This window comes from Rhinolophus hipposideros (assembly GCF_964194185.1).
Source record: "Rhinolophus hipposideros genome assembly, chromosome: 2".
Taxonomy (NCBI): Eukaryota; Metazoa; Chordata; class Mammalia; order Chiroptera; family Rhinolophidae; genus Rhinolophus; species Rhinolophus hipposideros.
Window position 1 is genome coordinate 53,073,744 of NC_138048.1, and position 26,815 is coordinate 53,100,558.

General features: G+C 51.2%; 2 protein-coding genes across 2 annotated transcripts in view; both read left to right on the forward strand.

Annotated features, from left to right (window-relative positions):
* Positions 1 to 26,815, forward strand: part of XXYLT1 (xyloside xylosyltransferase 1) — a 166,256-nt gene that overhangs the window by 9,928 nt on the left and 129,513 nt on the right. Inside the window, exon 2 of the mRNA XM_081066414.1 lies at positions 19,275 to 19,422. Coding sequence (XP_080922540.1) covers positions 19,275 to 19,422 — 148 coding nt within the window. The remainder of the gene's footprint in view (positions 1 to 19,274; positions 19,423 to 26,815) is intronic.
* Positions 6,790 to 7,987, forward strand: LOC308505480 (high mobility group protein B1-like). The gene has a single exon (XM_081067766.1). It carries the CDS (start codon positions 6,886 to 6,888, stop codon positions 7,531 to 7,533), a length of 648 nt encoding a protein of 215 aa, XP_080923892.1. The 5' UTR covers positions 6,790 to 6,885; the 3' UTR covers positions 7,534 to 7,987.

Below are 26,815 nucleotides of genomic sequence, written 5' to 3' on the forward strand. Positions count from 1 at the left end.
CTAGCGTGCGCCCTTCGTGTGCCAGGGGGCGGGCTTCCTCTTACAAAGGTGAAATGTGTCTCTCACAGCTGTGTGCCGGTGGATGCCGTGTCACCTACCACGAGTGGCTAGGTTTGCTCTGGGTCTGCGACCCAGGTGTCCTGGCACTTGGTGGGACGTTAGGCCAGTGGCGGAGGCAGGCGTGGGGGGAAGGGGTGCCGTGACTGTGACTTGCGTGCTGGTGCTGGTAGGCAGCGTGACCGTGGCCGAGTTGCCTGACTGCGTGGAGCCTCCTGCCTCAGCCGTCAGTCAGATGGGCTCAGACACCCACCTCAAGGCCGTGCACAGCCGGGAATGGGGGCCTTCCCAGTCTGTCTGTGCCTGAGGGAGCCAGGCCCTGAGAGGAGGAGCTGGGCTGCGGCTGGAGGGCTGAGCTCAGAGTACCTGTCAGGGAAGGGAGTGCCCAGAAAGGACGCCCTGCACCCTTCCTCACACCCTGCCCTGTCCACAGCTCTTGCCTTCGGTGTAGACCACGCACCCTGGCCTGTGGGTTGCTGAGGACCAGGTTAGGTTGCTGGGGCAACGTCACTTTCCAACCCTTTCCTCCAGGCCTCGGAGCGCTGTACTGGGGCCCTGGCTCCACGACGCAGCTCTGTGCTCCCATCCCTGTTTCAGGTGCCGGTTCTGAGCAGCCGAGCCAGGCCCTGTCACCTGGCACAAAGCCTGCTGTTAACTTAATGTCTTTTAAATTAAAGCCATTTATTTTATGTATTGGGGTAATTACAGTTAAGCAGCCCCATTAAGTGATCATCCTGCTGGTGGGATGGAATGTGCCAGAGGCTGGCTTCTGCTGCCCTGCTCTGGTCGGGCCAGGCCTGCTCCTGGGAGCATACTTGTTCTTTCCCTCCGCTCTGCAGCTCACCACCCTTTGCACCCCCGGCAGAGTCTGTCCCTTGCCTGCAAAGGAAAGGCCCCCAGGCAGGAGCGCATGGCTTGGAGCCCAAGACTTGGACTCTGGTGCAGTCTGTGACATAAGGGAACAGTGTGGCCCTGGATGTAACCTGTCTGTGTCTCCGTCCCCTCACACATGACCTTACAGGGTGGCTATGAGATAAAACGGAGGCAAGGTTCTGGCACGTGGCAGGTGGCTGAGTGGTAGCTGCTACGAACGGTACTGGGGTAGTGTTGGGAGACGTGAACCTTTTCTCTGCATTTTAGAAGGCAAATCCGTGTTGATTCAATTGGAGGGCAGTGGAGCTGGCGTGCAAAACAGTGTTCTGCCCAGGTTTGTTTCCAGATGTCAGTCTGTTCAGGCTATTAAAACAGAATAACCACACCCTGGGTGGCTTACAAACAATAGAAATGTATTCCTCACGGTTCTGGCGGGTGGAAGTCCCGGATCAGGGTGCCAGCATGGTGAGGACCTACCAAACGCCCTCTTTGTTGCAGACTGCCAACTTCTCAGTGTCCTCACAGGTGGAAGGGGCTAGGCGCATCCTGGAGCCTCGTTTATAAGAGCAGTAACCCCATTCCTAAAGGCTCCAAACTCATGACCTCAGCACCTCCCAGAGGCCCCACCTCCAATTCCTATCACATTGGGCATTAGAATTTCAACATAGGAATTTTAGGGGGAGGGGACCACACGCTTTCAGACCATAGCACACAGGGTGTCCCCATGTTCTTTTGAGTCTTCCTCAATCCCCCAAACTGTGGTGTTCCCTCCTTTGTCACTTCCCCTTGATGCACTGTTTGCCCCCCTCTGAAAGCACCGGCCACTATAGTCTCATTCATGCCCGATTGTGTCCGTGCTTTCTATACTACAAAGAAGAGGCCCTGATCTTCATGCCTTCCCTCCCCACGGCGCCCAGCACATGCCTGGCTCTGGGTGGAGGCTCAGCAAAGGCTGGTTGGATTTGGTGTGTGTTCTGGAGCAGGTGCTGCTGTTTCTGTCAGGATGGCGAAGCTGGAGCCTATGCTTTGTAGTGCGTGTGTAGGCAACATGGACGATCCTGCTGTGTATTCTGGGGGGATAGAGTCTTCTCTGTGAATGTTCCTTTCTAGAAGTTCCAATTCTAGAAGGTTCTAGAAGGTTCCAGTTCAAACTTGTTTCTGGTAAACCATGAGCACTTTTCATGTTTTGTTTACCTCTTAATGATATTTGATTTGTTTTCTTGATTTGATTGCACACAGCAATTGTTCCTAATTTGGGGGGGAATTTAGCCAAATATAAACTAAATGATTTTGAAAAATCAGACTACTGGAGAGACCCACATAACCCCAGAGCTCGCTCATATCCCCCCCTTTCTGCCCGTCCCTCTGAGTGGGGTCTTGGGCTTCATCCTCTGTGGCTCATACCCCACCGAGTGGTGTGAGGGGGCCCTGCTCTTGCCAGATCATCATGGCAATCCAGGATGTGGGCTCTGTGCTCAGGCTCCTTGAGTCCTGGTCAGTGTGGCCCCAGGGGGGCGGGCAGGAAGACACAGGGCAGGGATTTCCAGATTTCCCTGGGGTTGGCTTTGTGAGGATAGAGGGGCTGTCTGTGGGGGTCAGGGAGCTGTGAGATGTGCATGCATCGTAAACTGGTAGGACGTGACCCTCCCAGTCTTACAGAGGAGGGAACTGAGGCAGCTGGGGCAACAGCCTGTATGTGGCCAGAGAGTCAGGCCCAGAAGGTGTGGGAGGGGCAATCTGAGTGAGTGCATAGCTCTCTGGCTGCTTGGCTGGCAGTGGTCAGGCATCGTCTGGGCAGACAGGACTCCAGAACAGGCAGACAGAGCCCCAGAGCCTGTGGCAGCCCGGCCATCCCAGGGAGCCTCTGCTGTCCAGTGGCTCTGCCTTACTGAACCGCCTGGAGTTGTGCACCTGAGCCGCTTAACGCCTGTGGGACTTTGCTCAGGTGCATGTGCTTCTGGAACACCCTTCTCGCCCTCCTTTATCTGGGTAACTCACCCTTCAACATTACGCTCTGGTAGGTGGCAGTTACATGGGGGAAGCCCGTCCCTGACCACCCACTCCGGTTTCGCCCGTCTCTGAGCTTCTGCTGTGCTGAAAGTGGCCCCTCTGCGAGCTCCTGGGGGGCGCGGCTGTGTCGTATTTCTTTCTGTGTCTTTCAGACACAGTATAGCGCACAGCCTGGCGCAGAGTAAGACTCACCACGAGCTTGTGGCACTGGGGGAGCTGTTTGCCAGCGCAAGTGGGCAGCAAAGTATAAATGCAGTTCTGAGGCCGGGTCCTGGCAGCCGGGCACGGCTTCTTTCACATTCTGTGAGCCGCGCTCACGTGCGGGACGGGCACAGCCAACTCCTGGCGTCCTCGGCCATCTGTAGAGGCCTCTTGATATAAAGTCACCCTCCTTGTACTTTTAACGCAGGTTCTCCAGACAGGAAGTGTCCGACCTGAAACCCGCCGGGAAGACCCAGGTGTGTTTTGGAGACTTCTTTCTGGATTTCAGAACTAGCCTTTTATATTACTGTGAAGAGTTACTGCTGCTGGTCTGGGGGAGGCGGGAGGGGCTTGGACTGTGTTTCTCTTTTAGGGGCCTTACTGAGCTCTCCTTCACCTTATAAGACAATGAGGTTGGCGGCATTGGCCGCCTGATCTGCCCAGAGCCCCCAGCTGGTGAGAGGTGCCCAGGGCTGCTATTCAGTCTTTCTGCTAAACAGCCCAGCCCTTCCGCATGAACACTCGTTCAGTGGTGCACAGCCCTGCCAGGTACTGTGTTCCTGGCTTCTAGGGCCCTCTCTGACCCTGGCTTCCATGGGCAAGGCCCGTCAGTGTCTCTGAGCTTCCGTTTGTCACCTGTAAGATGGGTAGGGACGCTCCAGCCTTGAGTGATATTCCATGGCTCTCTTACTGCCATGTGGAAACTGGGTGCAGGGTGTTGTGAAGGACCTGTCCTTTCCAGCAGGAAGGACATGGGGAGGGGGCGGGTCTTGAAGCTCCGCGTCCCGGGAATGGCTCTCACCAGCTCTTCCTTGTGGACGCTCCTCTCCCACTCTGGAGAGACTGATTCATTTTTTGGCCTGTGCTCCAGACCAGGCTGCACCTCAGGATGAGGGGGTGAGGAGGGCCTCCAGCACCTAAACTCTCTCAGGTGTTTACCATCATCAATGATACAACAATTGCCACCATTTACATGGAGATGTCCTGCTAGGTTCTACCTGGGTTTTCTTATCTAATCCTCAGAACCATCAGTCTTATGAGGAGGGAGGTGTTTTTTTCTAGGAAGAGGTTTCATGGGTCAGGGTTCTGAGCCCCAGGCAGGTTCAGTAGCTTGTTCAGAGCCATACAACTACTAGCGGAGCCAGAGTTGGAATCCGGTCTTTCTGACTCTTAAGCACGATGCCTTACTGCTTGTAATGTTGGTTTATTTTGATAGTTTGTTCTGGTCCCTCCACACGGGTGGTCTCTGAAGCTGGGGTCCTTCCAGAAGGGTTCGCGCCATGCCCCTGTGCCTGTTGCTCTCTGGGGCCTTACACACGTGTCCTCTTCCCCTGGTCAGTCCGCAGGTTGAGGGCCCACAGAGTAGTGTGAGAAGAGCAGGGGAACCTCAGAACCTGTAAGGGGCCGAGCTCTCATTCCTCCCGCAGTTTCTGCCCTTAGAACCAGCTGGCAGCCTGGGTTTAGCAGTAGGACCCTAAAGGACTGTAATGTTCGGAGCCCCACCTCCCTCATTTGGCAGCAGGTCCTAAGAAGTCAGGGCTGGAGGGAACTGGAAAGGCCATGTAGTCCTGTCCTTTCGTGTTACTTGTGAGGATATCGGGGCCCAGAGAGGCCAAGCAACTTGCTCAAGGCCACACAGCAGGTCAGTGTACAGAGTCTGGGACTACATCTCCTGCCCCTGCTGTCTCCCTACCTCCTCTCCCTTTTCTTTGTTTCTGAAGCCAGTTCTGGGTTGTGCTGGTCTTTGTGTGCTTGTTTGTCTTCTGTTTTTATTTCTAGCCTGACACATTTTTCTCACCCACCTGTGACTGCCCTGCTGTTGCCTGTGTTTTGTGTATACTGAATGGCTTTGCTTCAGTTCCCACTGAGTGGCTGCTCCTGAATAAAGCAGAGTGGGCCTCCTCAGAGGCCGGCCCCGGAGCCTTCCGAAAGGCACCCACTGCCCCTTGCCCAACCCACTGTAGGTCGTGTATGTGATGGGGTGGGGGGGTATAGGAATCCTGCTGCGGTTTCCTGCCTGGGTCTGTACCCCATCAACGTCAGTCCTGTTGTTTCTGTTACGAGGACTGTGGGTGCTGGGGAGTGGGCTCCCGTTATGTGAGCTGACCTATGCTACACACAGTAGGTGCTCTGGACACCTCTTCTGCTGGTTTACTGTCCACTCACCTGTAAGATGCAGCTTACACACCTACGTGGAGAGTCCAATCTCGGAAGGCCTGTGGCTTTCGTCAGTCGTCTGATGCCTCTGTTCTCCCCTGTTGTGTCTGCAGTGTTGGCGAAGCTGCCAGATGGGAGACCTGAGGGGTGCGTCCATGTCTCGCCTCTCTCCCCCCGGTGCAGCCTCGCGTAGGGGTGGGCCCGTGTGTCTTGAATGAGTTTGGTGCTGGCTGCAGAGGGGCCTGGGTTAGGTTCCGATTCCAGCTCTGCCTTTTCTCTCTGGGAGGCCAGTCTCTGAACTTTTTCCCCATCTGCAGAAGGGGAATAGTAATACCACTCACCTCCAAACCTTGTGGGGATGAAATTGAATGAATTCATGTGTCTAAACATGTGCGTAAAGCATGTTTGTGCCCAGTACCTACGAGGTGTCTGGGGGATGGCTGCTTTGTCCCCCATGAGGGCCGTCCACGTCAGTGTCTGCCCTTCAGTGGCCACACCTGTTTGGGTCCACCCCTAGAATACCGTCTCATGGCTCTGTTCCCCTGGCCAGCAGCTGCTCATCCTGTCACAGGTCAGGTCCTGGTGCAGGTGCCACGTCTGCGTGGGCTGTGTGGATGCTCAGGTTTGTTTTTAAAACAAGAGCAGGTTTGGCCGAGTCCCCTCGTTCATATGTTTTATTACATTCTTGCATGTGCCGAGTCAGAGTGAGACGGTGTCTTGAGCCCGGACGGGTTAGTGGAGTAGCATTGTGCCTTGTGGTCCCAGTCTTCTCACAATGGAAAAGGCACAAGCTTTCCTCTCAAGGGAATGGCTCCTGGGGAGGAGACAGTGATTTGGAAACATCCCAGCGTCTGGACTTGCGCCCTGTGTTTGGCAGGGCAATGCTTGTTATTTCGGCGGCTGACTACTTGTTTTAAGAGAAGTTTAACCTGTGCTGTGGTCAGTGTGTGGTGGGGCTTCAGTCCTGGGCCCCCAGGGATGGGGCACTAGAGACCTGGCACTGCTTGCTCCATCACTGCCGATGTCTGAGTCACGGCCAGACCCTTGGGTCCGTGATCACTCATTCAGGGTCTGGCTGGGGCCTGTGGAGAGCCCTCTGGGAGCATGGTTCAGGGTGCCGGTCGGCCTGCAGCCTACAGTGGCCGGTGCTTCCGGGTGAGAGCTGATGGCGGCTCCCACTGTCACTTGTCTGACGGCATCTTTTCTTCCACGTGTTCCAGTAAAACTCAATCTAGCTGATGACTTCTTTCATCAGTGAAGAGTGATCAGCTCAGTAGTTCATCCAGGTTGCTGAGCAGTGTTTGCCGAGGATGGAAGATGTTACGTAGGTGGGTTCTGTTTGCTTGCCTGGTCTTCAGATGCCACCCCCAGAAGCCTTTTGCTTTGATCAGAAGCGTGAGCAACTGAAGTTAGGTCCTGAGACAGCTCTCGCAGAGAGCCACCAGACTGAGAGAGCAAATGCAAAATGAAAACCTTTTCTCCTACAGCCATTGCAGTACATTGAGCTCCATAGAGACAGCGCCGGGGCAAGTGCGAGTCGGACGGGTGCTGGGCGACTCTGTGCTCGCTGAGGAAAAATAATTAAACATGGGCAAAGGAGATCCTAAGAAGCCGAGAGGCAAAATGTCATCATATGCATTCTTTGTGCAAACTTGCCGGGAGGAGCACAAGAAGAAGCACCCAGATGCTTCAGTCAACTTCTCAGAGTTTTCTAAGAAGTGCTCAGAGAGGTGGAAGACCATGTCTGCTAAAGAAAAAGGAAAATTTGAAGACATGGCAAAGGCTGACAAGGCCCGTTATGAAAGAGAAATGAAAACTTATATCCCTCCTAAAGGGGAAACAAAAAAGAAGTTCAAGGATCCCAATGCACCCAAGAGGCCTCCTTCGGCCTTTTTCTTGTTTTGTTCTGAGTATCGCCCAAAAATCAAAGGAGAGCATCCCGGCCTGTCCATTGGTGATGTTGCAAAGAAGCTGGGAGAGATGTGGAATAACACTGCTGCAGATGACAAGCAGCCTTATGAGAAGAAGGCTGCTAAGCTGAAGGAAAAGTACGAAAAGGATATTGCTGCATATCGAGCTAAAGGAAAGCCTGATGCGGCAAAAAAGGGAGTTGTCAAGGCTGAAAAGAGCAAGAAAAAGAAGGAAGAGGAGGAGGACGAGGAAGATGAAGAGGATGAGGAAGAGGAGGAGGATGAAGAAGATGAAGATGAAGAAGAAGATGATGATGATGAATAAGTTGGTTCTAGCGCAGTTTTTTTTTCTTGTCTATAAAGCATTTAACCCCCCTGTACACAACTCACTCCTTTTAAAGAAAAAAATTGAAATGTAAGGCTGTGTAAGATTTGTTTTTAAACTGTACAGTGTCTTTTTTTGTATAGTTAACACACTACCGAATGTGTCTTTAGATAGCCCTGTCCTGGTGGTATTTTCAATAGCCACTAACCTTGCCTGGTACAGTATGGGGGTTGTAAATTGGCATGGAAATTTAAAGCCGGTCCTTGTTGGTGCATAGCACAAATTAGTTATATATGGGGATGGTAGTTTTTTTCATCTTCAGTTGTCTCTGATGCAGCTTATACAAAATAATTGTTGTTCTGTTAACTGAATACCACTCTGTAATTGCAAAAAAAATTGCAGCTGTTTTGTTGACATTCTGAATGCTTCTAAGTAAATACAATTTTTTTTATTAAAAAAAAAAAAAAAAAAAAAAAGAAAACCTTTTCTCCTTACTTCAGGCAAAATTTCTGTCTCAAGCAGCTGGCTTCGGTAGAGAAATATGACCTTGTTGTTCAACCGCCTGGTTTTCTGGAGCTGTGGGTTTTTAAGTCCTTTTCTGTGACACACGCAGCATCTGGGATTGACTTATGGGAATCTTGGGGGGTTTGTTATAGCCTGGAAGTATGAGAGGGACTTCTCACTGCCCCATGAGAGTATTCAGCTCTGAGGAATCGTCCTGGAAGGAGCAAGTGCTTAGAGGAACATGGGCAGAGGAGAGCAGTGACAGGACCCCACTGGGAGCCTATGGCGACCTGCTTCTACAGATACTAAAACTATAAATCTAATGAGTCATCTTCATTTTTCCATATTCCCTTGAGCCTCACTTACTTGCAGGCGCACTGGGGTGTAACAGGGGAATTTGGGTCTCTGCTCATTTCACGTATGGGACCCAGATGTGGGGTGCCTCTCATAAGCATTTTCCCATCTTTCTGTCTTGTCTTGTGCTTATTGTTTGTATGGCTGTAGTGTAAGTTATTGTCGTATTTCTTTTGTAAGCCTTCTGTGAGTTTCTGATTTTCACACTATAAATAACACCACAGAGAACTTCTCTGTGTGTGTTTTTTTCTTCTTACGAGTTGTTCCCAAGAGCCCTTCCTCGAGTCTTCACAAGGAACACTTGACAATCCTAAATGGTCCTGTACCCACAAATTAATATGTGAAAATCGGGGCTTAGCAGTAACGCTCCTCAATACTCACTCTCTTTCTATTATAAAGAGTTTTACCAGCTGATTTACATTCTACAGCTCTGCTTTCTTCTTAGATGATATTTCAGTAAAATTGTTTTTATGGGTTTTTAGTATTTTATTTTTTATAAACTATGAAACATCAAAATATAGAAAAGTTCAGAAAACATATAATTCTTATTTTCCTGCCGTGTATGTTAAATAGGGGCTAACATTTTGCTGTATTTGCGTCAGATTCTTTTTTCAAGAAATGAAATATTATAGATTCAGCTAAAGCCCACTCGTGTTTCTTCCCCAGCCCACCCACTCCAGAGGTGTTCACTGTCACACACAAGAAGGTAGTGTGCTTTATGGAATTTGTGTATTGTACTTTTACTTTTACCAGATATATATGGAGGGTGCCAAAAAATGTATACACATTTTAAGAAAGGAAAAAACTATATTAAAATTGTAATAATATATACCAATAACAAAAGATGAATATAAGTCATGTGTATACATTTTTTGACCCCCCGCCCCCCCCGTATGTGTCCATAAATGTATTTTTTTTTTATTGCTTTGTATATTTTAAACAGTTATATAAATGCTCTCATTATATATCCTTTTAATATTTCTTCACTGGATATTATAGTTTTGAGATTTTTCTATATTGGTACATGTAGGTCTTGTTTGGTCATTTTAACTGCTGTGTAGGATTTCATTATGGGTAGACCTCAGTCTATCCATTGTCCATCTGAGAGTCGGCTAGGTTGTACCCACTTTGTCGTTACAAACGTAGGTTGTACCCACTTTGTCGTTACAAATGTAGGTTGTACCCACTTTGTGTCATTATAAACATTGCTGCAGTGAACACCCAGGTACACACCTACCTATGCACAGGCGCACAGCTTTCTCCAGGTCCCACATCCAGAGGGGATTTCTGGCCTGGGGTGTATGCATCTTTCCAAGATCTTGCTAAGCTCTTAGCCAGTGGTCCCACTTCCACTCCACATTCTCCTGAGTATTGGTGAATACTCAGTGTGAATTCTGCTGCCTTTGTGTCAGGAGGCAGAACCTGGAGGGCAACTTTGAGACTAGGATAGGAGGGAAACCGAGGGCAAACGTGAGTGTTCCTCAGCGCCCCTGTAAACTTTTTGGTTGTGTGGAGACGTGGACCAGTCTTCCCACCGTTTTTCGGAGTCTCTGTAGATGAGGGTGGAGGGGATGGTGTCTCTAGCGGCAGTAGCCTTTACTCAAGTCTTGACTCGCTCGCTGCAAAGCTGTCTGACAAAGCCTGGGGCTTGGCTTTGGGGCTGGTACCCAAGGTTTGGCCATGTAACCCGGGGAGAGTCCTGTGTCCCCTTGCAGGCCTTAGTTTCCCTGTCTGAAACATGAGGGTTGAATCAGTGACCTGAGTGGCCTCTTGGCACTGCTTGTATTGCTCGCCCACTTTTGAGTTTTTTGGATTAGCAGAGTGGTCCCACTTTGCTAGCTACGGCTGCTAGGCCTGAGCCTGGGGTAGGAGGCAGGTGGGAGTGGGGGTGTCAGGTGCTGCCTTGCAGGTGGCCTCAGATCCCAGGGGCTTAGGGCCAAAGCAGGTGAGTGCTGACAGAGAGGAAGCCAAGGGCTGCTGCTGGCCCTCAGGGACAGCCACGGATGCCAGAGCAGAGGGGCATTGGTTTCTTTGCGATGAGTCCTTTTTAGGTCCGTGTAACGCCACCTGTGTGGCTGCTGTGTGAAACCCTCATTGAGCCAATATTTACTGTGTGCCTAACAGGCGCCAGCACTGTCCCAGGACATAGATACACGATAGGTGAACAAAAGAGTCAGAAATCCCTGCCCTGTGGAGCTTCCATTCTGGCAGGAAGAAGATTAAATGAGCTAATGCCGCGTCTCCGCTTGGCTGCCTGGGACACAATGAGTGGAGGCTCAAAAAGGGTCGGGTTTCATTTCATCTCTTTGTTGTTCCATGACAAGCAAACGTGTAAATAAATTGTGCAGTGTCCTGTGAGGAGACTGTGTCATACTGTATATTAGCAGGAGTGTGGGGTGGTCATGATTTTCCACTGGGTAGGTGGGGACACTGTTATTGAGAAGGTGGCATTTGAGCAGAGGCCTGAAGGAGTTGGCCAGGTGGCTAGTGAGAGAGCATCTGGGTGGTGGGAATAGTGAACGGGATGCCTGGCTGGGAGGTGCCCGAGTGTGGCTGCGAAGGAGCAGGCTGGGGGAACGAGGTGGAGAAGGAAGGGTGACGTAGTGGAGGAGGGCAGGTCCCGGCTGGTCCTGGGAGGATTGTGGCTCTGACTGGGTGACAGGAGAAGCTGCTTCTAGGTTTTGAGCAGACGTGTCCCTCTGGACGCTGTGTGGAGAGAATGAAGGGAGACATGTTGGAGGCCATTGTCCTGGCCCGGAGGAGAGGATGGTGGCCTGTGGGGATGGGAAGAAATGGGGGGATTCTGGACCCATAGAGGAAAAAGGGCCTTTCGTAGTTTATGGGAATGGAGAGGGTTTTTACACTAGAGTTTATTCAGACATGGACTTGTGGCCTCAGAGGGCTATAAACAACGTGTTGTCTCTTTGACAGAGCTGGGTCTGTAGTGTCCAGTCAGGGGCTCTGTGCCCTCTGTGAAGAAGCACGATAGGAGAAAGGTAGAGTGAGGGCAGTCCTCCATGTCTGAGAGGTGGTTCCGGTTCTGGATTCAGGAAGGCCTGGGCTCACAGCTTGCACAGGTGACTTCACCTTTCTGGCCATGGCCACCTTTGTTATAAAGGACACACGTGGCGAGGATTGGATGAGCTGGTGTTTATCCACACTGCTGCTGGACGCACATTGCGTTCCATGTTTTGTGGTCTTACGATGAGCAGATGCCGTGCCTAGCATGGGGGCTTAGAGAAGTGCAGGGTCTTGAACATGGCCCAGGGATACTGTCTTAGCTTGAGGTTACAGGAAGGGAGTTCGTGGAGAGCTTTAGATGAGGAGTCAGGAGATCTGGTTCTGACGTCAGCCGTGTGACCTTGGGGAAGGCCGGGCCCAGCTGTGAGCACCTCCTGGCTGCTGGTGCTGTGCTTGGCATTTTAAACACATCGCCTCCCCCGCAGAAGGAGGCGACGGGCAGGAGCGCTGTCTCCAACGTCAGGTCATTCGAATGTTTCCTGCACGGCTTTTGCTAGTATTCTAGAGCTGCCTGCAGCATTACCTAATTCATACGTATTTTAAACCTTTTTAAACATCACCTTTTTTCTCCCTTTTTTCCTAGCCTCTCCTTAGGTAATATTGCGAAGTCATAGTTCTAAGGTGTTTTTACTAATTTTTCTAGTATCCTACCTATCCAAGTAAGTCCATACGTATTAAAATGGCTGGCCTGTGTGCCCCTTAGACGTCCCTGTGGCACTGCTCCGGAGGTGGGTGCCACATCTTGGGCAGCACTGGACAAGGTTTAGGTTTCCTAAAACCTAGGAGAGTGGGCAACCTCGGAAAATGACAGAGAGTGTCCTGGAGTCTGACTGCTCTGAACTCAGTGGAGCACTCCGGGGGCCTCTGCTCCCCTGCGTGACTCCAGCTGTGTCCCCATCTCAGACAGCCAGGAGGGGAGTGGGCGCCAGTGTGGACGGGGCTCAGCGGGCCTCTACGGGAAGGGTGGGAGCGTGGGCAGGCCCCCTGGCTGAGGCCTGATGGAAGCTGGCCCCCATGCGTGTCACTCATTGTAAAATCTCAGTGATCCTTGGGAGGTCATAGGTCATGGGAGATTAGCATACACACAAGCACAGATCAAGGAATCTGGTGCAGAACACCTGACAGACCAACAGCCGCTTGACTCCTTGGGGGAGGTCGGCTCGACTGCGTGTCCCAAGATTTCACAGTCAGACCCTGATACTGCGGGTTTCCCTCCCATCTTCATCTCTGCTCCTTTTCCTCTTTGCTTCCCTCTCATGTTGTTTCTGTTGGGGTGGAAAACATTATTTTGTAGAAAACTATCTTCTATAGTCAGGAAAGCTTAGTATTAAGTGGAAAAAATCAAAATGTCGTGATTGATAAAAGAGGCGAGTTAAGGAATCACGATACCCACCACGTAAGGATTGTTTGTTTTAAACAGAGATCACTAAAAGGGTTCTCTAGTGAGTGCATTTGTTTTTAAGGTGACTGCTCAGTGTTGCGAGATGGGAACAGCCAGGACTGGCTGTGTGTGGGAGGTGGGGGGCAGATAGCTACTTTTTTGGTCAGAGAAGAGCTCAGAGTTGACCTTTGAACTGACACCTGAATCACTTGAAGGAGCTAGGCACCTGCAGATTCTGGGGGAGAGCCTTCTGGAAACAGTCAGTGCAAAGGCCCTGAGATATAAAAGTGTTTGGCATGTTTGTGGCATTGAAAACTGTCAGTCTATGAGAGTTTTCTTTCCTTCATAGAAATATGCCTTTATACGCAGTGCAAGTCGATGAGAAAACAATTTTGTTTTTTCCAGAAAAGCACTTTCCTTCCAGCTCTCGTTGGAATTGATTACAAAGATCACACAGATTAGGAATGCATTTGTGGGAGCTGACCCGCCTTTGGTGGGGCCCACTGTGTCCCCACCCACTGCCCTCAGAGCAAGTCGCTGTGATATATGTTCCCCCATTGTCCTGAAGGGTGCCGTGGGACAGGGGAATAATGGGGGACCTGCCCGTGTCTGAGAAATCTTAAGCAGCTCCTCTTGGGGAACATGCCAAGTACTTACTGGTCAGTTCCCTGAAAGTCCTGCCCTGCTTCTTGGGTTCAAAGAGGCCTTTCCTCCTCCTTCTCCCCTTGCGTCCGGTCAGGCTGGCGGAGGCCTGCAAGCAGGGGACTGGCACAGGGGGACATGTTATTTCTGACTGTGAGGCAGGTGTCCTTACTCAGCAACTGTTTCTGACATATTAGGACCTCTCAGAATTGTGGTAATCTACCACAACTCAGAATTGTGGTAATCTACCTACTGGTTTGGATTGTTTTAGTAATTTTAGAAGCATGGTTTGCAAATGAGTACTCTATACTAAGCATGAAGAGTGTGGAAGGAACATGGCTGGGCATTGGCAGCCCCTCGCAGAGGTGGGACGAGGGGTGTGGGCCGAGCGTAGCAGGAGGGAGGACCTGGGGCCACTTTCCATCCCGGTCAGAGCACCTCAGAGCTAGGCAGCTCCGATTATTGCCAGGTGATATCTGGGACTACTTACTATAGAACGTATGTGTTCTGTCCTCAGATCTAGTTTTCTTGTATGGTAAAGGCGTTCTAACTGCACTGGAATGGGGTGATAATGTCAGCTGTCCCTTATTGAGCTCCTACTGCGTTCCACATAAGAGCCCTCCGAGATGGGTACCATGATTCTTTCCCATTTTATAGAGGAGATAGAGTTTAAGTCTTTGACCTGGGTTGCCAGGCAACCAAGTGGTGGAGCTTACGTGTGAACCCAGAACTGCCCACCCCTTTGCTGGGCTTGACTCTCAGGAGTTACCTACTCCCCATCACTGGCGTGATTCCAGCCCAAACTGGGTGCCCACAGAGCAGGGTGATAACTCCATGGGGGTGAGTTGCCCACTCACTGGTGGACCTTGCTGTTGACAGTGGCACACTTTCCTTGCCGAGGCCAGATGTTACCACAGAGTCCCTCCAACGCAGTGCTCTGGGCAGCCGCTTGGGGCAAGTGGACACCCATTTGCTGTTCCTGCAGTAAATGGATGCCAGCACATGGCAGGGTGTGCCAGGAACTTGGGTAGGTTTCCTAGAGCTTCGTGCTGTCACTCTTCCAGGGACAGTCTCTGATGGAGCCCGGGGAGGTGTCGCTGTCGTCCTGTGGCGCTGCTGTCTGTGGCTGCAGGAGCTGCCGTTCTTCACCCCGGCCGTGGTGTTTCCTGGAAACCTGGCATCTCCTCATGTGCAGGGCCAGCCCCTGCCACCTCCCTCCTTGGCTCCAAGAGCATGGCCCGACCTGACTCCCAGAGGAGCACGCCAAGTGATGAATGAGTTTTCTCCACCAAGTGGAGCTAAGGCTTGGCATGGCTTTATGTCCCCAGTGAATGTTTAGGGGAGCCGTGGCCTGGCTCTTCAGGCCTGTCTGTGAGCCTGGTAATAATGCCTGTGCCTGCGTGGCACCTGGCTGGCCATTCTGGTTGCTTTGTCCTCCCTGTGTCGGAAGTGTCGAGAATGTGCTGTGCATGGTGCATATGAGGCAAGCTTCCCCTCTCCCCCCTCCCTCAAATTGTCCTTTATTAAGAGTTGAGGTTTTCCAAAGTCTCCTGTTACACAGTGCTCTCTCAACTGCATGCTTTATTTTGAACAACAAAGTACTGAGAACGCCTTAGCCTGAAACAACCTCAGTCATTACTGAATTTGAGCGCTTCTAGAAGTCACGTGACGGCATGATTAAAAATAAAAGGAGACAAAGAAGAGTAACAGATTTAGTCATTATTCCTGGGGTTTTGATCTCATAAGTGTGGAATATTGACATCAGTGAGTCTTTAAAGATTACTAATAAAAGGAAGATAGTAAGTGGCTACAAATCTGTGATGGTAGGCTGGTGAAAAACCAGCTGCCTTAATGATATGAACGTGGGTTCTTGTGGGTTGGGATACTATTTCCAGTGACAACATCCAACATAAATTCACAAGGAGCTGTATCCAGCATGTTAAATGGATGACGAGGATGGTATGTTCTGGAAAACTGCTTGGGTGACTTGACTCTAGGGTTGATAAATGCATTCATGTTGAGGAAGCCCATGAAGAGTTCAGAAAGAAATCATTTTGCAAGCTGGCTGTTGGAAAAACAGTTATTTTACAATAAATAGGATTTTTAAATTTTAAAATATATAAAAATTAATAAACGTTATAAGCAGTGACTTGACTTTCTAATCTATGTCCCTAAAAATCATATAGTTCAGTTGGTGCAAACCATTGTTTTGGGTCTTCTCATTGGCCAGGTGCCTTCATTAGGGGAGTCAGTCACCAACTAGTCCGGGTTTTCTAGGTTATGTCCAGGGCTTCCTGTAGCCCCTGAGGGTGGGGGATTTGACTGAGCGGAGGAACGAAGGCAGGGTGGCATTATGTCTGCCCCTCTCCCTCTCTTTTCTCTCTCTCCATCACTCTTGCTTCTCTGAGCCTTCCAGGCAGCAGACCCTGGCCCGGGCTGGGCGTCTTAGTGCGACGGACGCCGACCCTCGGGAGGTCGTGGTTTGCAAATGTGTTTTAGACATTGGGAGGCCTGGGTGTTTTGATTCACACTTGCAGTGTCTGTGGTTTGCTTCTTGCTGCATAAAGTATATTCCACGGGACATATTAATTTATCTTCAAGTAGATTTATTATATGAAATATTCATTGGAGCAGGCTTTACCGTACAGCATTTGGAACAATGTACTGAGTACAGTTTGTCCTCATAAATCTATTAATGCTGATGTGATGTAATTTGTCTCCTATGAAGCTTTGGGGGGAGATGGGGGCGTAAGTAGGGGAAGAAGCTGGCTGTTTGAATCACTTTACCTCCCTTAGCTTGGCTGTGGCAGACCCTACTCTGAGTGTGTGTGTGTGTGTGTGTGTGTGTGTGTGTGTTTGGTTGGTTGTACATATCAACGCTTTCTCTTCCTTTTTAATGAATGCAGAGGCTTCCATTCCTGAGAGAGCCCTCTCGTCAGCTTCCAGCTTCTTGCCAAATGCCAGTTTCCAGCAGTGGTTTGGAGGCGTAACGAGACTCAGAGGGAAACGCTGGCTCCTGAGTGAAGACTGATCTGTGAGGAGAGGGGGCTCGGGACTGGGGAGGGCGGGGGGGCAGGCTGCTGATATGCAGGACTAAGTGCTGTGTGGCAAACCCTGAGCGCGGTGCTTTACCTGCTTGCTTTACCCAGGTAGTGCTATAGCACCATAGGACGTAGGTGTTACCACTTCTGTATTGGAGGCTCAGAGAGGTTTAGTAACTGGCCCAAAGTGCAGTTTCTTTAGTTCAGCAAACCTATTCTGATGGCCTGTCAGCGGGCCAGGGGCTGGGCGCAAGGCACAGGGCAGTCACAGCCTCTGGCCTCAAGGAGTATCCCATCCGGCAGATGTGGAAACAGACCTGTAGAGGAGCCAGATAGGGAAGTGGAGCCTTTCCCCATGTGATGCAGGGTACACAGGAGGGCATGAGGCATCATGGGAGGTTGTGTGAAGGCTGGAGTGGGTGTCCACGTAAAGTTGGAAGACTGGATAGGAGTTTACTAGGCAGGTGGGGGCTGGGCGAGGGGCTTCCAGACGGCGCAAGGAGCAGGCATAAGTATACAAGCACATGTAGACACCCGTGGTGTGGTGGGCAGTGTGGGGACTGCCGGGTTCAGTTCTGCCCCGTCCCCAGCGGAGGGAGGGCAGAGGGCAGCCAGAGCCACTAGTGCTGAACCTCATAAGCCTCGCTGGGGAATTTTCACTATAACCGAGTGCGGAGCTATCAGAGGTTTGGAAGCCAAGGAGAGAGGGAAATGAATTTGTATACATAGAAGATTACTTGAGAGGTACAACAGAGGCTGGTTTGGAGGAGGGTGGGGAAACCCGTCAGGGTTTCTGATGCCCATGCAGCCAGGAAGGCACAGGGATGGAGTGAGGGCCGTATGGTGGGGCAGGAGGTGAAAGACGGTATCTGGTCTGGATTGCCCATCTCAGGTTGAGAGGCCACAAAAAGGAAGTCTAAGTAAGAGGAAAAAGCAGTCAGAAAAAGGGTGAAGGAAAATAGTACATTAGAAGAGAAATGCACTATCAAGAAATTCAAAAAAGACTTTTCTACAGAAATAAAAGAAAGATTTAAAGGGTTACAGTTAGGGAAGGATGAGGACTACTGCAATATAAAAGTTTTTCAGAGTTTAATAGTGTTTTAGAAATGTAAGTAGAGCTAAGGAGAAACACAAGGTAAATGAGTTCAGATAAAAACGGGTTTCTGGCCAAAAGCAGAACGTAAAGTAGGGAAAAGCAGGCAGGGCGGTTGAGCAGCACTGTAGGGCCGCGAGGTGATCCTTCTAACCCTCTGGGGGCTCTGAGGGCTCTGGGAGTGCAGGCCGGCCAGGTGCCACCATGCGACTGGGCCGGGAAGGAGCCTGGGCAGAGGGAATGACAACACAGAGCCTACCTGCTTGGGAACTTCTGGGGCACCACCCATACCTGTCTTTTCTCCTGCTGCCCGGGCCACTGACAGCAAGCCAGTCAGGGGAATTGGGTGGCCTCTCCTTTTGCCGTTGGTGCCTATTCAGGTAGGTTCATGGGCCTGGAGTCGGCCTGGTAGTGGCTTAGCAGCATGTGGCAGCCTTGTGGGCTTGTTCCGTCCTGCGGCTACTAGGGAAGAGGGAGGTGGAAGAAGGGGTCTTCAGCAGATGTCTTGTAAGAGTTAAAGGACAAGGAACATTCTGGCTTGGCCTGTGTTTAGTGAGTGCCTTTTGTGTGCGATGGAGGGTTCTAGATGTTGTGAGCACACAGAGTGGCAGGAAAAACTTACAAAGAGTATATGAGCAGGATGTGTGATCCTCTGGTATCTGGGATGAAGCTGAGGTGTGGGATGGACGTACACACAGACTCATGCCAAACAAGGAAGCCGACTCATTAGTGTCCTATGAGTACTCTTGTCTGTTCTAGTCACTGGTCCTGCTGATGCCTTCCTCCTCCAGCAGTCGCTGTTAAGGAAAGAGGCTGCATTTATAGCTGGAAGAGCATGGGGCTTGGACTGGAGACGAGGGTTCAAGGTCTGGCTCTGCCACTTGTTAGCTAGACGACCTCAGGCAAGTGTGACCTCTGTGAGCACCTGCTTTTCTTGTTAGGAATCTGGAGCTATAGTCGTGATGCCTGCCTCGCTGAAGTCCCCGGTTCTCATGGGCATCAGTGTGTGTATGTGACAGTGTTTCATCAACGGCAGGGCTCTGTTCGGCAGCAGGTGATATCTCTAGACCCTAAGTATTCTGAGGAAGGTGGTGCCAGGTTATACCTCTCACCGCACCTCCACAGTGTCTGGGACACTCACGAAATGCTGGTTGAGTTGATGGATGACTTTACTGTGCCCTGCGGCATTTGCCAGGCCCGTTTTCCAGGGACCGTCTCACTGTTCACACCGTCGGACAAGGGAGGGGCGGCCCCTGACTGGCCTCCATATGGGACGTGGGCAGTGGCCATCAGGAGCAGCTATGCTGGGCCGGTGTCGCCACACAATCACACTGAGGGGCCTCATTTCAGGACCAGACAGTTTCCCGTGGTTTCCAGTCACTGGGCACAGAGCTGCCTTCAGGATGGCCCAGCGTGAAGTTCAGAAGCCCGAAGCAGACTGGGGGCTGCTCCTGTTCCCGTCCTCGCCCCCACCCTTCCCGTGACACCCCCCTACATGCGTGCCTACACTCCCTTCACACTTTGTATCCCTGTCCCCACAGGCAGCCTCTTCTGACTCCACGTTGTTCCCCGTTTTCTTAACTCTCACAAGGGACCCCTGGATTATGATCTTTGAGGGGCACGGTCTGTCTCCCCTCCGTGGGCGCATGTGTGGCTGGTTGTCTGGACCCGGTTTGCTCACTGCCTCAGTTTCCTGTTTCTGCAGGTCGTCTTTCACGATGTCGCCGTGTTGACGGACAAGCTCTTCCCTGTCGTGGAGGCCATGCAGAAGCACTTCAGTGCCGGCTCAGGGACCTACTACAGCGATTCCATCTTCTTCCTCTCGGTGGCCATGCACCAGATCATGCCCAAAGGTAACCTCATGCCAGGGGCAGCAGCCCCTCCGGTTTGGTGTTCACCTCTGGTGCCCTGGCTGCACAGTCCTGCCAGCGCCCTGCGTCAGAAGAGCTCCACTGAAACACGAAGGAGAGGGTGTGGGGGCAAGCCATGCCCTTTGTGTAACAGAGAATGAGGGGCAGGGCCCTGGTTACACGGCCCCGGGGGCCATTCACGAGGACACAGTGTGGTGTGGTGACCCTAGACTGGGGGCATCTGGGCTCCAGCCCCGACTCTGCCCCTCTGTCCCCCGTCCACCTCCAGGAGTCACTTTGCTCATTTGATGAATGGCAGGTAGGACTAGATGACCCTCCCTCTAGATCTGTTAGTCTGTTCTTTCTAGTCTGTACTTACCCAATTTTAAAATATCAAATCTAGATGTGAGAGGTGCAAATAATGACTGAGTAGGACTTTGTTTTGAAACTCTAATGCACAATCAGTGGGTTTTCTGGGCTGTGGTCCCTCAAGGGTAGAAGAGATGTGATTGTCTGCTTTGTGATAGGTCTGGTCATCCTTGGACTGGAAGCCTTCTGTGGGGGGGGTCTCACATGGGGTGTCCCAAGCTTCGGGATTTTCCTCTTTCAACTAGCCCTTGATTGATTCTGGACCCCTGGATATTGTCCATCTTCTGGCCATGATGAACCATGACCTGGGCCTTTTAGGGGTGATGAGGAGAGTTTGGGGGTCTTGGAATAGCCGCTTTCTGAACTGTGACTGGTTGAGTTTCCAGCAGTTCCCAGACCAGACAACCCGATAGCCAGGCCATGTGGAGGCCTGCTGTTCTGGCCCAGCAGACCAGAAGTGAAAGGGGTGTGAAGAGTACCACTGTTTGATGGGGCCTGGTAAGCTGGGAATTCAGGAGTTGGAGGTTGACACGCGGTTCCCTTGGCAGATTGTCATTCCATGGGGACCTCTAGCGCATCCATTTTAGCTGGGGCTTTGTCTCCGTAAGGCAAGTTCCTGCAGCACAGAGGCCCCTGACTATTCTCTTAGCTGTAAGCAAGGGCTCAGGGAGCTTCACTGGCAGGGCATCTGAGAGAGGAGACGAGCTCACCAAAAAGCCACAGCGAAAAGAATCTGTGATTCTTCACAGAAACCAGGGGCAGCTCTGTGAGCTCCCAGAGTCCCTCCACCAGCCCTGTGAGGTGACAGATGAGGGAGACCAAGGACTTGAGTGACTTGCCCGGAGTTCCACAGCCATTTAAGTGGCAGAGCTGGGATTTGAACCCAGGTCTGGCTGACATGGAGGTCTACTTCTCCAAATAGCAGTTACTTCCCCCCTCTTAGATGGGCCGTATGGGAGCGCTGGTCTGGCCCAGTGCAGGGGCTGTAGGCCACTCAGACTAGAGGAAGGTGCAGTTCCTGCTCTCCTGGATTCTGGTGTGGGGGAGGGGTGAGACACAGACGTAGCTGCTAGTCCTCGCTCTGCCGCTAAGCACTTGTGTGCCTCTGACTGAGTCAGTTTGTCTCTGAGACCTCAGTTTCCTAACCTGTACGTGAGGAGGCTGATTTAGTGAACTGTTTTGGAAGAATCCAGGCTCAGAGGAATCCCTTATGGGGTTCTGTAGTTTGGGGAGCCAACGGAAGAGGGGTTCCACTCTTATCCTACCTCTCCTGCCCCCACTCCTAGCAGTCTATCTTGATTGCTGTGTAGATAGATCTAGGTCGGGCTTTGGAGCAAGATTGTATTTGGTCAAAGGATTCCATGATTAAACTACAGTGGTACCTCTGTTTTCTAACATAATCCATTCCAGAAGACCTTTCGAGTTCTGAAACGTTCGAAAACAGCGGACAGCTAGGCCTCAGGATCTTGCCCTCAGCGGGAGCAGCGTGACATGTTTGACTTCCGAGGTGTGTTATAAAACCGAAACATTTACTCCGGGTTTACAGTGTTCATAAATAGAAATGTTCGTCAATGCGAGGTACTACTGTAGTTTGAAATGTCTCGACCAGATGGGCCTTCAGGGCCGGACCAGTCCTGTTCTCCTGCATGTGTGATTGGCCTTGAATGGAATGCTGTGACAGAAGAACTAACAAGGGACAGCAGGAGATCTGAGAGGAGGTGGCATTCCTGACTTTCCATTCCCTCCCGGCCTCTTCAGCAGTTAGCTCTCTGCCATTATGTGCTAAACTCTAGGCCAGGTTATGCTTTGGGGCACCAGAGAGAGGGGAAATAGACAGTTCTCCTTTGGGGCTTGTCAGGGCAGAAAAATACTTCTGCCTAGGGAGGGCAGTGAATTGTTAAGTGCAGATGGCACACATTAGGAGGCCTCAGGCTGCCGTCTGTCTGCTCCTCTGACTTTGCCCTGCTGGTAGCCTGGTCTCATCCAGGGGTGATGTCTGCAGAGACAAGACTCTGGCCAGAGCTCTGCTGTGGCTGCGCTAGGTCAGATCACCGGTATCTCTCCAAGTGCGATCCAGGCCTCTGAGGGGCCTGTGTCAGGTGACACAGGTGAGGAAGGAGCTGTGTGAGGTGTGCAGCGGGCAGCCCCAAACACCAACTCTGTCCTTGGGTTCTTCAGATGATGATAATATGCTGCCAGAGAGTCATTTCTGTATCTGCCCAAAGTCTGCTTCCTAAGAGAGTTATGAGGAATTACTAAAATCTGATAGTCACAAAATGCAACGAGGGAGGAGTCCTGGTGCGCCTGCGGGGTCGGGGGTGTTGCTGCCAAGCATTTTGGCTGCCACACAGTCCTTGGCCACGTGTGAAGCTCCTTCTGGGCACATCCTTTGGAATTCCTGCAGTTTTCAGAAGGAGGCTTTGTTTTCAGGCACCGTTAGTGCTGTCATGGCTCGTTTGTCATGGCTCTTTATCGCTGCCTTTTTGTATTCATTTTTTAAAATCGTAGAAATTGCTGCTGTTTGGGGGTTTGTGTTGAAGATTTGTGCTGTGTGTTTGGTGTATTCTTGCTCTTTTGGTTATTTTGTTTCACGTGTTCTTTTTTCTCCGGGAAAGTGAGAATGGAACATGGGTGGATCATAAGCCCTCGGTTTCATCCAGGAGGCTGGGTCAGGAAAGTTGTGTCTGACTCATGTCTCAGACCGGCCCGGCTGGTGTTTGCCTCAGAAATCCAGGTGGTTTCTCTGTGTCCAAGCCTCTCCTCCCACAAGAGAGTTATCAGGAGGATTACCCTTCTGTATTTCAGCTACCTCCAAAATATATTTATTTCTTTTTTTTCTGTTTTAAAAGTGACACTGATTCATAAAGAGAATATCTGACATTAAAATAGAAAAAAGTTATCCTTTTACTACTACATAAACGTCATCACTGTTAATTCTTGATTACCTTATAATGTCTTCCCAACATGTAACTCTAACAATTTAGTCAAAGTAGGAGTTGTACTATGTATTTAAATTAGTCTGAGTGTTTTTTACATATCAAAGTATGAAATTGAACCTTTATTTAAACTAAAAAAAAAGAAAGAAATGGTACAAGTAAAGCTGTATTACAAAATTTTTAGTTAATGTTACTTATTACCATTTTCTGTGTAATCATAGTTTGAAAATTTTTTGAATGGTTCCATTGAGTAGGTGAACCTTAGTTCACTTTATCTAATTTCCCTGTTCTCGGGTATCTAGATGCTTTCTATTTTTCTACAATCATAAATTGTACTGTGATGAATATATACACACATAAAGATTATTTTCTCTAATTAGGGTTATTTCTTTATGATAGCTCCTCATGGGGGGGAGGTGACCCATACAAAGTCTGTGCTAATTTCTCCCTCCTGTAGTGTTGACAGCCTATACAACTGAGGTTCTGTACAGCTTTCTAAGCCCATTGATGTCTGACCTCTTGGGGGGACCTTAGGCAGCCACATACGAGCATCAGGACAGTTGTTGCCACCACTTGCCAGGAGAGGAAGGGTAGAACTGAGTGAGGTCTGACCATTTCTCCAGGGTTTAGAATAAGCTGGGTCTCCCAGCTGGGTTTCTGATGCCTGGCCCCAGACCTGAATGCTCAGCCCCTCGTACCCACCCAGCACCTGAAGCTTACAAAACCGGGCCTCCCCTCTCCTCTCCTGGGCCCCTCGTTGCAGCCATGCAGAGGGGGCCTGGGTGGGCTGGGTGCGGGCTGGTTAACCTCATGTGTTGTGCTCAGAGCGTCCTGGAGCAGCACTGCCCAGACCACATTTGCAGAGTGAGGAACGAAGGGGCCCTGCAGGCAGAACTCGCTGGCTCTGACTTTGGTTAGAGCTTGTTTTTCTTTCCATTGCTTATTGGATTGGTCATGTGTGGCTGGCTGGCAGGTCCGGCCCTGACACTTGGCCGGCCATGTGTCCTTCACAGGCATGCAGCCACTCTCCGCTGCTCACTCACACACCCACAGGGCTTTTAATCTCCTCCTGTTGGTGGTGTTAGGTTTGTCCCCACTGGAAGCATCTTAGGCAATGGAAAAGAAAACATTTTTGCCCAACTGGAGCTGGAGGGCGTGGAGAGCAGCTCCTCAGGGACTGCAGCTTCTTTCTCCGGTGTCACATGGCTCCTAGGAGTTATTGGCTCCAGCTTAGTGACACAGGCCATAAAAACAACCCTTACCGAGGCTGAGCCACGATGCCTGGTGTACGAGTATGATTGTGGTGGGGTTCACCCTGTCCTGGGCAGGGGCCCGGGCAATCGGCAGTGCGTAAGGCTAGCCAGCGGCCCCGGGAGACTTTCCCGTAAGGATCTTGTTCTGTGGTCAGCCATTTGCTAATAGACTCCTCTGCCAGGGGTCTGGTGTTTGTATGACGTGGCACTGACCGTTCTGGTGTCTTAGAGATGTTTGCTGCTTTAGGGGATCGTGGCGGTGGGGTGGGTCCCATGGTCCAGCAGTTAGGCAGGATGTCGTGAAGGCCACAGGGATACCCACGCAATGCTGAGCGTTTCTGAAGAGGACGAGTCGCAGGCATTTGACAAGGAGGGGGGCTTCAGGGAGGAGGAGGTACCCAAGCTTTGAAGGGTAGGTAAAGTTTCATTGAGTGGAAACAGGTAGGGAGTGGTTCAGGCAGTTGGGAAGAGGTGTGTGTGTTTGGGAAACAGCACATCACTTTTGACAAACATGGTAGGGCACAGGCTGGGAAGTAGGGGGAGAGAAGATAGGTGAGGGGGGTTGGCATGCCCTATGGAGGCTTGGATGCCGGGCTGAGGGCTGGCCCCAGACACAGGAGGCAAGGCCTTTATGGACATTTTGCCAGGCAGGCAGCGGCCCAGATCCATGCTTTACTAAAGCTGGTGCGTTGGAGATGGGGAACGGACTGTAGGGGGAGTTGTTGGGGTCCAGCAGCATGTATTTTTTGAGTGTCCACGAAGCGGGGCATTACGGACAGGCTGTGAGAGACTTGGAGGTAGACTCCCAGATCTGGAATCAGCAGCAGCTGATCTGGAATTGGCATGTGTATCCGTGTGTATGCAGAAGTTGTGCACCAAGCGTGTACACATACAGGAGGTGTGGCACCCACTGAGACCTGACAGGCATCCCCAGCGTTTTGCAGAGCTTCCCTCTTTCTAAGAGAGCCCAGGCGCTACAGAGGTCATGACACTGGCTGCGGCAGGAACAATCATGAACCAGCTTGCAGCTTTTAGCAACTCTGTGTCCAGTCAAAGAGGAGATGAAATTAGAGAATGTAAAGCAGACAGTCTTCCACGCAGAGCTCCAGTGATGGGCTCACACACTCCTGTAAATCCAGGGCAGATGCCCCTGCCATGGGGCCGCTTGCCTGTCAGCGCTCTGCACGTCAGTGTGTGTTAGCCACACCCGCTCGCCTTCTCTGGACTCCAAATGGAGACAGATGCCCCAAGGGAATGAGATGAATAATATATTTGTTGGATAAATGAATGAGGTTGAGGGAAAGGTTGAAGGAAGGAGAACAGTATTTTGGAGCCTCATGTGCTCCTGGGGTCTTTTGGAGATAGGCTCAGTGTTACCTTGACAAAGGCGAGTCCAGGTGAGGGAAGGAAGGAAGAGGGAGCCTTGGTGAGGTCTGAATCCCGGAAAGGTCCAGGAAACTCTGTTTTCCTCCTCAGCATTCTCCTTCTTAGACCCTGTGAGTCTTGCCCCTGGGCCGTGGAGCCCAGGCCTGGGTCGTGGAGCGAGGCTTTAGCCATGCTGTGCACTCACTTGGCTTCTGTAGCTTGGCTGTGGCACTGGACTGTTTCACCCTCGTTTCTGTTGGTGTGGGGCGTCCAGAAATTCCAGTTGATTGACTTCCTGCTTAGCTGTGGACAAAACCAGCTCCATATGAGCCAGGCGGCTTGTATACCTTGGGCGCCTGTGGGGTTTGAGGAAGCCACTGGTCTGTGCCCGTTACGGTGTCATGTTTTCAGCTGCCCCGTGTTTCTGTTGGTTTCCTCCCCGCAGGTGAGGAGTGAAGTTCCGCACATGTGTCTACACAGAGGAGGGATGGGTTCGAGTTGTGGCAGCCTCTCCTGATTCGCCTCTGGTGGGGGGATTGACACCTCTGGACTCAGAATTCCCATGGTCACTGGCTGTGAGCTCTGCTGGCAGCACTGGGTCTAGACTCCTGTGTGTGCCTGGGAGGACTCAGTCGGGTCACTCTTGGGGTGTGGGGACTATCCACTGACTGGCTTTGTTTGGGTTATTCTGAAGAGGGGGCATGTGAGATGAGGAAGAGGGTGTTCTCTCCCTGTGCATTCATCGCTACCCTGCATCTTTATAGAGGGTGTTTGTGTTCATTCATAAGAGGGGCGCAGCAGGCACCATGATCCCATTTTTAAGACAAGGGAATTCAGGTACAGATGGGGGAGAGACTTCCCCAGGGTCACAGAGCCTGGCTGAGCAAGGACAGGACTGAGGCTCCCTGACTCCCAGCCAGTGACACCAAGGACGTCCCTCAAACGTGCCTGACTTGGGCTACAGGCTGGCCATGCCACATTGCTTATGTTTCCAGGCTTACCTCAGGCCTGGCCTCGGAGATAGTGTGGGAAGGTTTGCTTTTGTGGCAGCTTCTCTTTGTTTACCCGTGAGTCAATCAACCAAAATTTGAGGGCCAGCCCTGCCCCTAGTCCTGTGCCTGAGGCTTTGGGGTAAGCAGAGAAACTCCATTTTACCTCAGTTTCCCCTCTCCTCATCTGTGAAGTGGGAATAATTTCACCTTTTCTGCCTTGATTCCAGGGCTGTTGTGAGGAAGGGTTGGTGTGGGAAAATATTGAATAAACCGTGATCTGCTGCTGGTTATTGTTTTTGTTACTACTTCATGCTGATGTTTCTTCAGTTCAGAGGCCCCTAAAGCAGTGGTGCCCAAGTTTCACCACCTAGGGGCCCCTCCCACTGTCCACATCCCCCGTGGCAGTGTTTCCCATTTGCCACCAGGAGAAAACCAATGCCCAGTCAGGAGAAAGGACTGCTGGGTGGGGTGTGTGCACTGA

Bases quoted from the DNA above. Each gene is read 5' to 3' on its own strand.
- LOC308505480 (XM_081067766.1), top strand. From the start codon at position 6,886: ATGGGCAAAGGAGATCCTAAGAAGCCGAGAGGCAAAATGTCATCATAT.